The 14,368-nt window shown below is 45.3% G+C and overlaps 1 protein-coding gene across 4 annotated transcripts in view; it reads right to left on the bottom strand.

Moving 5' to 3' along the window:
• The window catches only part of PHRF1 (PHD and ring finger domains 1), a 30,387-nt gene that overhangs the window by 2,990 nt on the left and 13,029 nt on the right, over window positions 1-14,368 (bottom strand). For all 4 annotated transcript variants that reach the window (XM_083427664.1, XM_083427663.1, XM_083427665.1 and 1 more), the window contains exons 12-15: window positions 10,917-11,036; window positions 4,833-4,987; window positions 1,326-4,091; window positions 341-417 (exon numbers count right to left, since the gene is read on the bottom strand). In XM_083427664.1, coding sequence (XP_083283790.1) covers window positions 341-417; window positions 1,326-4,091; window positions 4,833-4,987; window positions 10,917-11,036 — 3,118 coding nt within the window. The remainder of the gene's footprint in view (window positions 1-340; window positions 418-1,325; window positions 4,092-4,832; window positions 4,988-10,916; window positions 11,037-14,368) is intronic.

Genomic DNA, 14,368 nt, shown 5'->3' with positions numbered 1-14,368 from the left:
CCCCCCCCACATATTTAATAAGCTATTGGAAATTAGAAGTAACAAGCCCATTGCAAAGCAACAGGACACAGTTTCAATTTTTAAGTAGGGGAATGCCAAAGTCAGAAAAATTATTGCAGTACATGGGCTGAATGAAATGTACTACATGTGGGTGGGAGGGGGGAGGAAGAAGACTGTTCCACAATGAAGTCAAGTTGGGGGCACAAGTTTACAGATGGAGTGGAATGGCCTCCCATGACACTTGTCTTAAGGCGTGGGAACCAACCTGGGAGGAATCTAGATCAGGAAACATAGGCTCAGGAATCATATAATTGGTTGGAGGAGGCTCAGTTAACTGCACCTGATTTAATGTCTGGGTCAAATCCTCTGCTTTCCAGACCCCTTCTTTCGTTCTCTGCTGTTTGCAGAATGGCACCCCTGAAAGATCCCCAGGAAGAAAAGCATATCAGAACAAAACATCTAGATGATCACAGCAAATAAAAACACTTCAAGTTATCAAACTTCATGACAACCTCAGAAGAATTCAGTACAGATGGTTTAACAAGCTTCCCCAACTTCTTAAAATGAGATTTTAGTCTGCAAGCACAAACATGTCTCTAAGTTCCTAGAAATACCTAGCAAAGGTGAATTCATAGCTTATAGCTCATTAAAAGTGGCACAGGCATTTAGTTTATGAACTGTGATCCAGGATGAGGGTGGAAGAGTTATGCTTGTTTATGAGTTAGTTATGTTTTTATGATGCACATACCCATGTTATATTCTTCAAACTACACATGTAACAAGTGTAACAGGAGGAATCAAGTCTCTCTTTAAATAACTCTAGCTGTTTTGGAAAGTTTTAAAGAATTCCTTGCAGTACTAAACACTGCTTAAGCACGCATGCATATATGCTAGAGAGAACTCCATGGCTTACTTAACAAAAACAAGCATTGTCTGCTATTACATCAGAAATAGAAAACCATAGTTTAAGCTTCCTCTCCAAACCAAGAAAAAAAATCTTGCTTTGGAATTCTGCTTTCTGGGAAAGAGAAAACCAGTTTGCCAGGTTAGAGGTAATGGCAAACTGGATTGCCACCAAAAAAGGCAATGTCAGAGGGCACAAAGCAAGGAGAACGCATGCAAGTTGAATACTCACTAACCTAAGTGCCAAACTACAGCGAAACTGCACCCCTTATTTTTAACATAACCTGAGGCTCTCATTTAGTGGGCCAATCCAACCTTGAACCATGACAAACAACTACATTCCGTCTCACTTCTAATGAGAAAAGCAGCTCCTATCCCCATGGCATCGACTTTGCCATTTTGAAGATTCACCATGCACTTACTTGCTGCTTTGTCTGCAGTCACTGCATCACTTTCTTCCTCTTGAAGATTCCACGTAACTCTCTTCCCTGGTGCTTTAGATTTCAACACAGGACCTTGAGCTACTGCTCCCGGTTCATGTTTATTTACATCAGTGGCATTCTCACCCAATGTAAGGCCCCCACCTTTAGTCTCTGTTGGCGTTTTGATTTCAGGCAAAACTTTAATTGGCATTGGCTCATCATGCTCCTGTACAAGTTCCTCCTTCACTGGAGGACAGTCTGATAAAAATGGGCACACATCATCAATATCTTCGTTTCTAACTTCAGTTTCTTCCAGTTGCTCACTACTTTGGCTAGCAAGTCCTGGCGACTCATAGCCTGCTGCCAATTCCTTCCCAGTGGAAGAATCTATAGTGTCAGGTAGCACTCCAGAACTTGCACACTCTGCCTGAGAAGTTATTACAGTGACAAGTTTCTTGCAGATTTGCTCCTTTACAATGGTCTCTTCTAAATCAACTTCCATTGCTATCTCTTTTGGAGGGCTCTCCTGTACAGGCATCAGGTCTAGATGAACATTCAATGATTCTTGTGTTGAATCTTCCAAGTCTTGGGTCCAAGGAGGAGCATGATCAAGAGAACTGCCCAGGTTATCATCTGAGGATTTCTGGCCTTTCGGGTCCTTCTCTTGAAGAGGTAGCAGTGGCATCTCTTTCGGCTTATGTTTCCTTTCTTTGGAGCATGACCTAGGTTGCAGTTGTTTCTCCCTAGACTTAGGCCCTTTGGACTCCCGGGGTCTTGATGGCGAGGATGACCTTGATCTCCTCTTTCGCTTCTCCCGGGATCTAGATCTAGATCTCTTTCTCTCTCGGGACCTTGAGGTTCTCTCCTTCTTGTACCTGTCATGGCTTCGCTCTCTTCTGTGCTTCTTTTTCTTCATTCTCTCAGCACTGTTTGATGGGGAACATTCCCTCCCCCTTCCTCTAGTGGCAGAGTGCTTTTTCTTTTTCCGACTTTCATACAACTCAGAAGAAGAGTTGCCTGGACTACCAGATCGTGATCTAGATCTCTTGGGTTCTTTTGCCCAGGAGCTTTTTGCCCTTTTGTCTTTCGTCTTATCCTTTGCTTTCTTTTTCTTCAATCGCTCATAACTACTGGAGCGGTCACTTGAGGAATGCCGAGTCTTTGATTTAGTCCTGTGGCTTTTGCTGTATTTTTCTTCAATGGAGCGAGAAGTAGATCTGGAGCTTCTATCTCTTGAACACGTTCTTGATCTAGATCTTGATCGTGTGCTTTTGTAGTCTTTTGTAGCTGCCTTTTTTCTTTTTAATGTGTTCTGGCTTCGAGAACTGGAATTTGATGGGGATCTTGAAAAAGATCGCTTTTCTGTTTGCTCATTTTTGGGTAATATCTGTAGACTGTTTTCTCTTACGGAACTGTCCACCTCAATTTTCGCTCTAGCCTTACCTAGGTCATCTTCAAAAACTACCCTAGGACCATTCTCATCCTCCTCATTTAAGTGCTCTACATCTGTGACTTGCTTGATGGCAGAGGATGTACAGGGTAGACTTGACAATTCCTCCTCCTCAGCTTTCTCTTGTTCTGCATCAGATACCTGCTCCACAAGCCTCTCCTTTATCATATCGTCATGAGACTCTGTGTTACTTGATGGCACATCTGATGATTCGGCCCCTGATCCAAATACATTTTCCAGTGTGTAAGGGGTAATGCGGCGCACTGTTTGGAATGTCTGGACTTTTGGACTCGCTATGGATATTGTTCTGGTGATATTAGCAAGGGGCAATCTTTCCGGACTGCTATTTGTTGAGCTTGAATCAGAGCCTGTTGGATCAAAAGGATCATATATTTCACTTTTGACTGGTTTAGTCTTTTTCAGCGAAAAGAGGGGCGACGGATTCTCCTTTTGCTGTACTTTATTGTCCACAGGCCGGAAAGTATTGCAAAACCCAGGATTAGACAGTCTGCTGGAATGTCCCACATTTCCAGGGATGTTGATTTTAAAGCTCTCAAATGATGAGCTTCCAACGTTCCCCCTTGAAGGAGGAAAGGTGCAACTGGCATGGGCAGCAGCAGCAGAGCCTCCACTTGTGTGCGCTTGTCTCTGAGGAGCACGCGACTTGCTGCTCTCCATTTTACTATCACCAGCTGGTTGGTTTGTACTCCCTTTGCCAGTCAACTGTGTTACACAGGAGCTGGGAATATCACTGTTTCGGTCACTGGCCGGCTGCAATCCCAAATGTCCACTAGTCGATTCCTTTTTAATCTTTGGTATCCTGGGGAGTTCAGAGATATCAAGCCTCTTAGGGGACAATTTCAGAGGCTGCCGCACAGGTACGGGTTTTGAGAGTGAACTCGAGTTATTGGACAATAATTTAGAAGATACAGAAAGAGGAGCCCCAGGCAATTTAGAGCCTCCATTAAATCTGAATACTTCACCCAGTTTGGGGCCACATCTATTCGGATTTGCTAAACTCTGAGCCTGAACAGACCTTGGAGTCATTGAGTATTCAAATCTAATGGGAGCCCTTCCAGATGTAATCTGCAATGGATTCGCTGCTTTGTTTGCTAGGCTTAGTGAAGAAGAGGACAAGGCGCAAGTATTTGAGACAGCAGATTTGGAGTTCAACTTCAGTTGTGAAGAAACCAAAGATTCAGCAGCAGAGCCGCCACTAACTGGAGTCCCCAGTTGGGAAGCCCCCTGCTGGGCACTGTCCTCCAAGCCTTCCTCCACTCTTGAATTGCTTGCTGAATTGTCATGCAGCAATGAGACTGAAAGAGACACGAGAAAAACCCATGAAAGTTTTCCCACTCATCTGCTTGTACTATTCTATACCGACAATAACATCCCATAATTTTAATATGAAGTTAACACGGGACAACAGAATTGGGGTTTTAGCAACTAATTAACACTATGCAAGTGAACTGTCAGCTGTGCCAGTATGACAGTAAGTTACACCTCCAAGTGTCAACACTTAAAAAATAAAAGGGTTGGTCATTGCACCCTAAGCTCTCTCATACTAATTCCGTATAACCTCTGATCACTTACATATATTGCTTACCAAATCAAATGTGGGCAATCAATTGGTCTATTTTATGAAATTCAGATTAATGTGATACATTCTAGAAAGCACAACAGCAGTACAATGTCAATAGTCCTATACTGTTCTCTTCTATTGCTATGCTTTGACAAATAAACAAAATACTGATATGTACTGATTTTGTAGCTCAGTTGGTTAGAGCGTGCTGCTGATAATGCGAAGGTTGCAGGTTCGATCACCGTAAGGGACAGTTGCATATTCCTGTAGTGCAGGAGGTTGGACTAGATAATCCTCAGGGTCCCTTCCAACTCTATGATTCTATGATACTCTATGAATAACTCTGGCTACCAATTCAAGACATACTATTACAGGCTGCAACATGGCATTTGCTTGCCTGCTGCTTGCAAGGATTAGAAAGTGCTTGTGCGCATAACATGCTAACAAACTTCAGATCAATCTAACTAAGCATTACCTGCTTTCTTTGCTGTCAACGATCCATCTCTATTAATGACAACATCAGAACCACTCATCATAAGGAGGCTCTGTCCAGTCAGGATGCTCCCCAACAGGTCGGGCACAGGGGCTGGACCAGCTTCTGGCTCAGGTGTCAAGGCAGGAACACTCCTCCTATAAATTACACAAGGCATGCCTTCTGATTTCACACTATACAGAACTATACTGGTTACATCATAATGAACAAAGGATCTTTGACATCCTATTAATATAGGTTTGAGACTGTAGCACATCTCCACAAACCTGAGGCAGCTACATAGGTTAAAGATGAGCCATCCCCAACCAGTCCTATTGGTACCAGTGTTTTCAGAAGAAACAGCCTACCTTGAGTTGATGGCATACAAAATAACTATAGCTAGTGGGATAAGAAAATAAATGGTCAAGTATTATTTTCTTTATAGAGGGCTGAAAATACTATGAAAAGCCTTGCTATTGGGGGTGGGGGTGGGGCGGAAACCCGGTAATAAGCAGAGTTGTCTGTACTCCACAATCCAATGCAAGTGTAGAAAACCTGCAGAATCTCATTCTCATTTCATTTAATGTTTGCACCCACTTTTCCTTCCAAAAATGAAGCCTGAAACAGCTAATATAATGAAACACATATAATATGGAAACCAAAGCAATATAAAAAATGCTGCAATAATTGTTCTCAATCCAATACTTGTCCACAGCTGGATAAGCTATTTGAACATTTACCAAGACCAGGGAGGGGGTGGGTGTTCCAACTGGTATTTCTGAAACCCAGAACCTTCAGATAACACATTTGTAGTACCATCTTGGCTTTCTGCCTACTACACACTTATAACATTCTCTAAGTCTGAGACAGCAAGAAAGAACATGGAGCACAATCCAGTCATAAGTTGAGCACTTGTTGATTTCAACTGGAGAACGGAACGTGTGCTTAAGAGTGCAATCCTCTGCAAATCTACTCAGAAGTAAGGCCAACTGAGTTCAATGGCATTTGCTCTCAGGTTAAGAGCATATAGAAATGGAGCCTAAATCTGCTCCACCAAAACCCAATGGCCTTAAAATGTTTTCGTCTACCAGTGGGCAGCTGCAGTTTTGTTTTGTTTTTAATCATTTTGGTCCTGTGCACTGTGTATAAGCAGCCTGCTCAGCCTGTGTGAGTCTTTTGCAGCAGCAGCGTTTCTTCGCTTTGCTGCAGCCTAAAAGATTCTTCCTGCTGCTCTTGAAGCAGTTGCTTTCTTTTTTAAAAAAGCAAATTATAACAGCTTTCAATTATCCAAATGAACACAATAAAAACACCCCGTCTCACCCACATTTTTATTTAAAGAGATACGAGTAGCAAAGAATAAAGGAAAAAACTCAGTGTATAGAACAAACTTCATTACTGAAACAACTCAGCCGACCTCTGCCAAATAAAAGGTGAGTTTTATTCACATCTCTGCTTTGATACTGTGAGCTTGAGCTTTCCGCCTGCCTACTGCAAAACACGGGAGTTACAAAAGAACCCCCAGTATTTTAGGTATCAGTGTCTTTGCACCCAAGAAGCTCACTAAACTCAACCATCTCATTAGAAGGTGCCCCAAAATGACAAAATGGGACTCCAAACCAGAAGACTGGAGGAAAACAATGCACACATTCCATTAAAAAAGAAGTGAGACAAATAAGATGCTCCACTGATGTTTTGAAATGGCTCCAAAACATGTACCTCTTGTGGATTCCTAGATCCATAACTCCTTCTGCTTAGCCAAGGCCACATCTGAGAGAAAAGCTAGCTGCCTCTACACTCAACCTGCTTTGCAGCTGAGCTAACAGGCTTCACACCTATTGCAGAACCATTAACTCCGCCTGCAACTCCACACATACTAATCCTACAAACACTTACTCTCAAATAACACCAATGTTACAGAATAAGCAGAAGGACTTCTAGTCACTCTTGCTTTTCACAGTAAACATTCTATACATCACACTTCCCTCCCATTGTTACTTTTAAAATCAAGGGCACCGTGCAATTGTCAAGAATGTGGAGAGCTAAGAAATACTGATCTAAAATATATGGAGTCACTATATATCATGCATTTAAAATGTGGCAAAGCAGTGTAACTATACCAAGTGTTGCCTGCATAACATGGAAATACGCCCACTGCTATAAGCCAAGCAGGTATAACCAGATCTGGCTGCAATTGTTCATGCTTTAGAATGCACACTGACCTGGGAGGAAGGCCTACTGAACTCAGTAGGCTTACTTATGCGTAAGTTGCATAGGAATTCACAACTGGTCACCTCCAGGTTGGCTTACTGTAATGTGCTTTTTAATGAGGCTGCTTTTGAAGACAGTTCAGACACTTCAGTTTGTCCAGAATACTGTTGCTAGGATGCTGCTTGATGCAAGCCAACTGGAGCATACCACTTGCACCTTACACTTTCTGCACTGGTTATCAATTTATTAGGATATTTATAAGCCACTAAAGATCCCCGCACCACAATAACGATATAAAATAAAAACTAAATAGGTAAGAACAAATAAAGCAGTTCTAAACAACAACAAAAGATTGCCTTCTGGAAAAGCCTGTGGTTTTTTTAAAAAAATTTTTTTAAAGGTTTTAAAAAGGAGTTGTATGCATTTCAACTGCAACGGGCAGCATGCTGCACAGGGCAGCTGCTACTGCACTGAAAGATTAAGTCTAAGCTGACATGAAACCAAGTTCTGATGCATGAGGTTCTACTATGTGGGCACCCATAGACAGTGCTTTTTCTTTTTTTAAGGGAAAAAATGGTGTTGGGACTAAGTTGTTACAGTAAGTGCTGCACTTTAACATTTTTTTAATGGGGGGCGGTTAAGGTGCCAGTACTGTGTATCCTTGAGTCTCCCCAGAAATAAAGCACTGCCCATAGATCACCTTAGTCAACAGACAGGTATATAGGGAAGTAAGGCAATCCCTCACTTATCAGTTGTTGGCTTTTGACCTTGAAAGCTCTAAACAAGTTCAAATCATTGTACCTGAAGAATCACTGCTGCCCATATGAATTTTCTAGTAGATCATCTACTGAAGCCCTGCCCTCAACTCTTCTGTCAGGGAGGGGTTTTCTGGGATAGTGCCAAGAATATACAATGCCCTGCCAAAGGAAATATGCCCAGCCTATTACTGCTTTTCAATGAGTAGTGGAGGCATATTGTCCAGCAAGATTTTTTAGGCCCACTTAAAAAAAAAAAAACTCTGACTGTTTTCAATTGAGTTTTTTTTATTGTTTACTTTTAAAATCGATGATAGCTATACTGTTTAATATATTGCTTTAAATTCTGTTGTGGTGTTGCCACCATGATCACTTCTTAGAAAGGCAAGATAGATACACAGTACTGAAATAAATAAAAAATATTAATATATTAAGTGTCCAAACTGGAATGGCCATAGCATCAGACATACATCTAAAATACGCTTTTGGTGTTCCCCAGGAGCCTTATCCTGAATACACACACACAAACACCCCTTAAGCTAAGTGCTCTGAAAAGTCCAAACTGCTGCAACAAGCTACTTCCCATTTTGGAACTCCAATTTGCTTTTGCCTTACCTGTAATAACTCACCTGGAACTTGCCTTCTTTGGAAGCAAACATTTGGCTGCATTCCTGCTCTTTTGTAGATTCTCCCCTAATTCTCAATGAGCTTTGGCCCTCTTTGGCTCTAGAAAGAACATCTCAGTGATTTCGGCTTACGCTTTGGCTCCTAATAAAAAGGAAGCAGAAAGCTCCCTAAACCTTAAAGCATTTTTAAAAAATTTGACAGGCATGGATCCACAAGACAGAAGCTTCAGTTTTGGTAGTCTCTCGGGAGAGGAGCAGGAATCCAGTCAAATGACCCTGTTCAAATCTGAAGTAAGGAAAATGATTCTTTTTCCTCTGAGAAAACTTAGTATGCAAACCTTGAGCTATCTCTCGGCCTCACCTTCCTCACAGGGTCATTGAGATAATAAAATGGGGCCAGGGAGAGAACCACTAAGCAACTTGGTGGTAATGAATTAATAACAAAACTAACAAAAGTGAAAAGAAATGAAACTGCTTTACATAAGTGTCTCAAAAGAGCCCATAGAATTTGTGAATCATGAAATATGTCATCCATACACCCCTTCTGATGCAGTGAACAGACCCCTACCCATCATTTATATCATGAACCAAAACAGACATGTGAACACAAGACAAAACAAAACAGCTGCTTCTTGTCATGTTTAGTTGTAGTCTTGAGTCTTCAGCCTCAGGGACCCTCACTTCCTCAAAATCCCTCCTCAAAATCCACCTTTTCCAAACCCCATTCCTCAAGTCTCCATTCCCTATTGTAACTGAGCCCAATTGCATATTCTTCCCCTCTGTACCCCCTGCCTCCATCAACCCCCTTGTACCATTTTCTAGCACAACAAACTGTAAGCCCTTTGGGGCAGGGATTGGTTCCCTCATTCTTTCTAACGCACCATGTAAATTTAATATTCTTAAAGCAACAACCACAACCTCAATCATCTTTTGCAATGTGATAAAGCAGGGCTGTGATAACCTCTACCCAATGCCAAAGAAAACCCTTCCAGATTACCCATGTTGAAAATCCCCTAAAATTTGTCCTATTCCGTTTGTTGTCTTCCCCTTTTTCCGCTTACTCACACATTTACTCCTCCTTGCTTGGCAAATTTCCCAGTCGCCCACCCTTTCCCTCCAGTTTGTTTAGGGCTCTCCGCTCCCAACTGCAAGAGAACCTCCCAGCTCCAACATTCCACCTCATGCCCCAGTTAAAGGGAAACTGCCTCAAAACGCTCTACCAGCCGGCAGACGCCTGATCTGAACTGGACATTGGGCATCCTTGAACAAAACAGACCCAAACAGGGTTCCCAGGTACTCAGCACTGTAGGAAGCAATGTTAGCATGCCAAGGATAAGTAGCCCAGGATTGCATGAACCTGGCAGCTTAAGGGCTGCTTTAGAAACACATTGCTGAACATGTGGAACACTGCATTGGTAAGCTTGCTGGGTGGTGTGTGTTTTTTTAGCATGCTTCCAAAATGAGGCCTGAATAAGCAGGGAATGGGGATAAGCATGCAGTAAGGTATTCTTTGCACAGGAGGCAAGGTCAATGGAGAGCCTCTCTCTTTAGCCCTCTCCCGTGACGGAAGCAGCAGGGATGTCTCATTGGAATAAATGACAGCAAGAGACTCCACCCACAAGCAAATATTTCCTTCTCCACCACTACAAAAAAAATCAGGGTGAGCTAACAGTCTAAAGAAGGAATATGGATGTGCTATGTGTGAAGAAACAATTGGGCAGGCGGTGCTTGTCCCTTTCGCACTCTCAGCTTCCTCCCTCAAATTTGATGATAATTTGATCTCAGGAATATGCTTGCTTAGGATTTCATGGTGGCCAGCAGAGATCTCCCACTCCCCTAATTAGAGAATTTTCAACTAATTTTAGGGATCTTTCACAAACTTTCCTAGGAATTCCAGAGTCTTGAGCGACATTTGTATCAAATGCTTCCCTTCCACCTGTCGGGTGGAATGAGAGAATCAAACTAGTGAGAATGAGTATATGAGTGTGTTTGAGTGTGTGTGTGTGTGTGTGTGTGTGTGTGAGAGAGAGAGAGAGAGAGAGAAAATATTCAGAGTTACATGGTTGCTATTTATAATTGCTCACTGAGAGTCATCACCTTAGTAATTTTAGGAATAGTGACCTATTCAGCAAACTGAGAACTGAAAGGAAAAGATTGTAGCTTCTTCAAGCCAACTACAGCTAAGCCAGGATTTGAACTGTCTTTCTATCTGTCATGGATGCTTTAGCAGAGATTCCTGCATTGCAGGGGTTTGGACTAGATGACCCTTAGGGTCCCTTCCAACTCTACAATCCTATGATTCTCCACAAATGCACATATGACACACACTATGCTATAGTCTGTAGCACTGAGCATGAATCCATGAAGACTGCAAAAAGGGTTTGAGGTTTCAACGCAGTGTGAAAAACAGGAGAGACCACAAACTAGAAGAGAACTTTGTGCACCTCGCTTCTCTTGCTGCTGCTTTGTATAATAGAGCATCATGTGGCTGGCCTTACCCAGGAAGCCCCATAGCGACTGGTCGAGCGACAGGACGATGTGATCTTAGTGCTGATTGAGAAAGGCCTCTTCTTTTGTTGCTCACAGGTGAGGCTGAATTTACAGGAAGCTCTTCATTACTAGGAGAGAGAAAATTTTGAAGATCACAACCAACTTCCATCTTATCTGAGCTTTGCCTATTTTCTTAAATGAAATATTCAAACTGAGAAGATCAAATTACCGTATTTTTCGCCCCATAAGACGCACTTTTTCCCCTCCAAAAATGACGGGGAAATCTGGGTGCGTCCTATGGGGCGAATGCAGGCTTTCGCTGAAGCGTGGAGAGCGAGAGGGGTAGGTGCGCACCGACCCCTCTCGCTCTCCAAGCTTCAGGAAGACATCCGCAGCCTAGGCAGCCCTGCGGGAGGTCCCGCAGGGCTGTCTAGGCTGCGGATAGCAGCCTGCTTCCCGGAGCGTCGGGCGCCCTGAAAGCAGAGCGCCCGGCGCTTGGGGAACGCATCTGCAGCCTAGGCAGCTCTGCGGGAGGACCTGCAGGGCTGTCTAGGCTGCGGATAGCAGCCTGCTTCCCCGGGCGTCGGGCGCCCTGAAAGCAGAGCGCCCGGCGCTTGGGGAACGCATCTGCAGCCTAGGCAGCTCTGCGGGAGGACCTGCAGGGCTGTCTAGGCTGCGGATAGCAGCCTGCTTCCCCGAGCGTCGGGCGCCCTGAAAGCAGAGCGCCCGGCGCTTGGGGAACGCATCTGCAGCCTAGGCAGCTCTGCGGGAGGACCTGCAGGGCTGTCTAGGCTGCGGATAGCAGCCTGCTTCCCCGAGCGTCGGGCGCCCTGAAAGCAGAGCGCCCGGCGCTTGGGGAACGCATCTGCAGCCTAGGCAGCTCTGCGGGAGGACCTGCAGGGCTGTCTAGGCTGCGGATAGCAGCCTGCTTCCCCGAGCGTCGGGCGCCCTGAAAGCAGAGCGCCCGGTGCTTGGGGAACGCATCTGCAGCCTAGGCAGCTCTGCGGGAGGACCTGCAGGGCTGTCTAGGCTGCGGATAGCAGCCTGCTTCCCCGGGCGTCGGGCGCCCTGAAAGCAGAGCGCCCGGGGCTTGGGGAACGCATCTGCAGCCTAGGCAGCTCTGCGGGAGGACCTGCAGGGCTGTCTAGGCTGCGGATAGCAGCCTGCTTCCCCGAGCGTCGGGCGCCCTGAAAGCAGAGCGCCCGGCGCTTGGGGAACGCATCTGCAGCCTAGGCAGCTCTGCGGGAGGACCTGCAGGGCTGTCTAGGCTGCGGATAGCAGCCTGCTTCCCCGGGCGTCGGGCGCCCTGAAAGCAGAGCGCCCGGCGCTTGGGGAACACATCTGCAGCCTAGGCAGCTCTGCGGGAGGACCTGCAGGGCTGTCTAGGCTGCGGATAGCAGCCTGCTTCCCCGGGCGTCGGGCGCCCTGAAAGCAGAGCGCCCGGGGCTTGGGGAACGCATCTGCAGCCTAGGCAGCTCTGCGGGAGGACCTGCAGGGCTGTCTAGGCTGCGGATAGCAGCCTGCTTCCCCGGGCGTCGGGCGCCCTGAAAGCAGAGCGCCCGGCGCTTGGGGAACGCATCTGCAGCCTAGGCAGCTCTGCGGGAGGACCTGCAGGGCTGTCTAGGCTGCGGATAGCAGCCTGCTTCCCCGAGCGTCGGGCGCCCTGAAAGCAGAGCGCCCGGCGCTTGGGGAACGCATCTGCAGCCTAGGCAGCTCTGCGGGAGGTCCCGCAGGGATGTCTAGGCTGTTCCCTGAGCCACTTGCCGGGGCTTTATGGGGAAACCCATGGCTTCCCCCTTCAGCCCCGGCACTGGCTGACAAGCTCAGCCAGGGCTGGCTGATTCCCTTTCAAGCAAATTGAAAGCTGCTTACACTCTGCTAGATTAACAGTGTGCCGGAAGGATCGGGACTGCCCCTTCCGCCCCTCCCCCAGCTTATTGTGCCGGGAAATTCCCGCCATTTTCTCCATTTGCTCTGGTTGCACGAGGCAAGGCAGCTACCCTCCACAGACACCTAGAGATGTAAGATCTCCCTCGCTCTTCTTTCCCTCCCTCCCTCTTCCAACTTAAAAATATGGGGGGGGGGGCAGATAAGCCCCACCTCACAGACAATTCAGCCTTTCTCAAACTGTGGGTCCCCAGATGTTGCTGAACTACAACTCCCATAGCCCCAGGTAGCAAGACCAGAGCTCAGGGAAGATGGGAGTTGAGGAATGATAGGAGTTATAGCCAAACAACATCTGGGGACCCACAGGTTGAGCTCTCCCTTTCCCTTCCTTCACTCCCTCCCTCTTCCAACTTAAAAATATTGGGGGGGGGGGCAGTTAAGCGCTCAATGATAAACGTTGGAGATACTGTCCTGTACATTACTGACAGTTCCTTACCACTGTATTTTCTTGCAGAAAACCTCCCCCATTCCTATAAGAATGATAAAGCAGAAAAGACTAGCATATAAGATTCCTTTTAAACTAGAAGTAGTAAAATATGCTAGGGAGCATGGAAACAGAGCAGCGGAGAGACATTTTGGATCACCTCCAACTGAAAAAATGATAAGAGAGTGGAGGAAACAGGAGGATCAGCTGCAAAAAGCAGATAAAAGCAAGCACACTTTTCGTGGATGTGCTGCAAAGTGGCCACAGATGGACATTGCCATGAAAGAATGGATCACAAGTCACCGGAAAAATGGCCTCGCAGTCTCTACAAAAATGATAATATATGAAGCCAAACGGATTGCTTTAGAGAAAGGCATTCATGATTTTACTGGCTCACCATCATGGTGCTACAGATTTATGAAGCGATGTGGCCTTGCTATGCGCACCAAAACTAGAACCGCACAAAAAATGCCAGAAGAATATGAATCTAAGATTATGTCTTTTCATAACTTTGTAATTGATACCAGGAAGAGAAATGGATTTGAAATTGGCCAGATTGGGAATATGGATGAAGTCCCTCTAACCTTTGATGTGCCATCAAATAGGACTGTTGATCGGAAAGGTGCCAAAACTATCGCCGTGAAAACCTCTGGACATGAGAAAACCCATTACACTGTTGTGTTGTCTTGCTGTGCAGATGGCACCAAATTGCCACCCATGTTAATTTTCAAAAGGAAAACATTTCCAAAAGAAGTGATTCCACGAGGAGTTGTTGTACATGTTCATGAGAAAGGATGGATGGACGAAAATGGAATGAGAGTATGGGTTGAAAAAGTGTGGTCCAAACGTCCTGGAGGGCTTTTGAAAAAACCTGCCTTATTAGTACTTGACCAGTTTAGAGCACATATTAGCAAAACTACAAAAAAGCGCTTTAAAGAAGTGAAGACTCATCTAGCTGTAATTCCTGGAGGTCTTACCAGCCAGTTGCAACCTCTTGACGTTTCTATCAACAAGCCATTTAAGATCTTTATGCGAGAAGAGTGGAACAAATGGATGGCTGCTGGTAATCATGATCTAACACCCACTGGA

This window comes from Podarcis tiliguerta, assembly GCF_965153285.1.
Source record: "Podarcis tiliguerta genome assembly, chromosome: 1".
In the NCBI taxonomy this organism is placed as follows: domain Eukaryota; kingdom Metazoa; phylum Chordata; class Lepidosauria; order Squamata; family Lacertidae; genus Podarcis; species Podarcis tiliguerta.
This window is presented reverse-complemented; position numbering and strand designations above follow the sequence as displayed.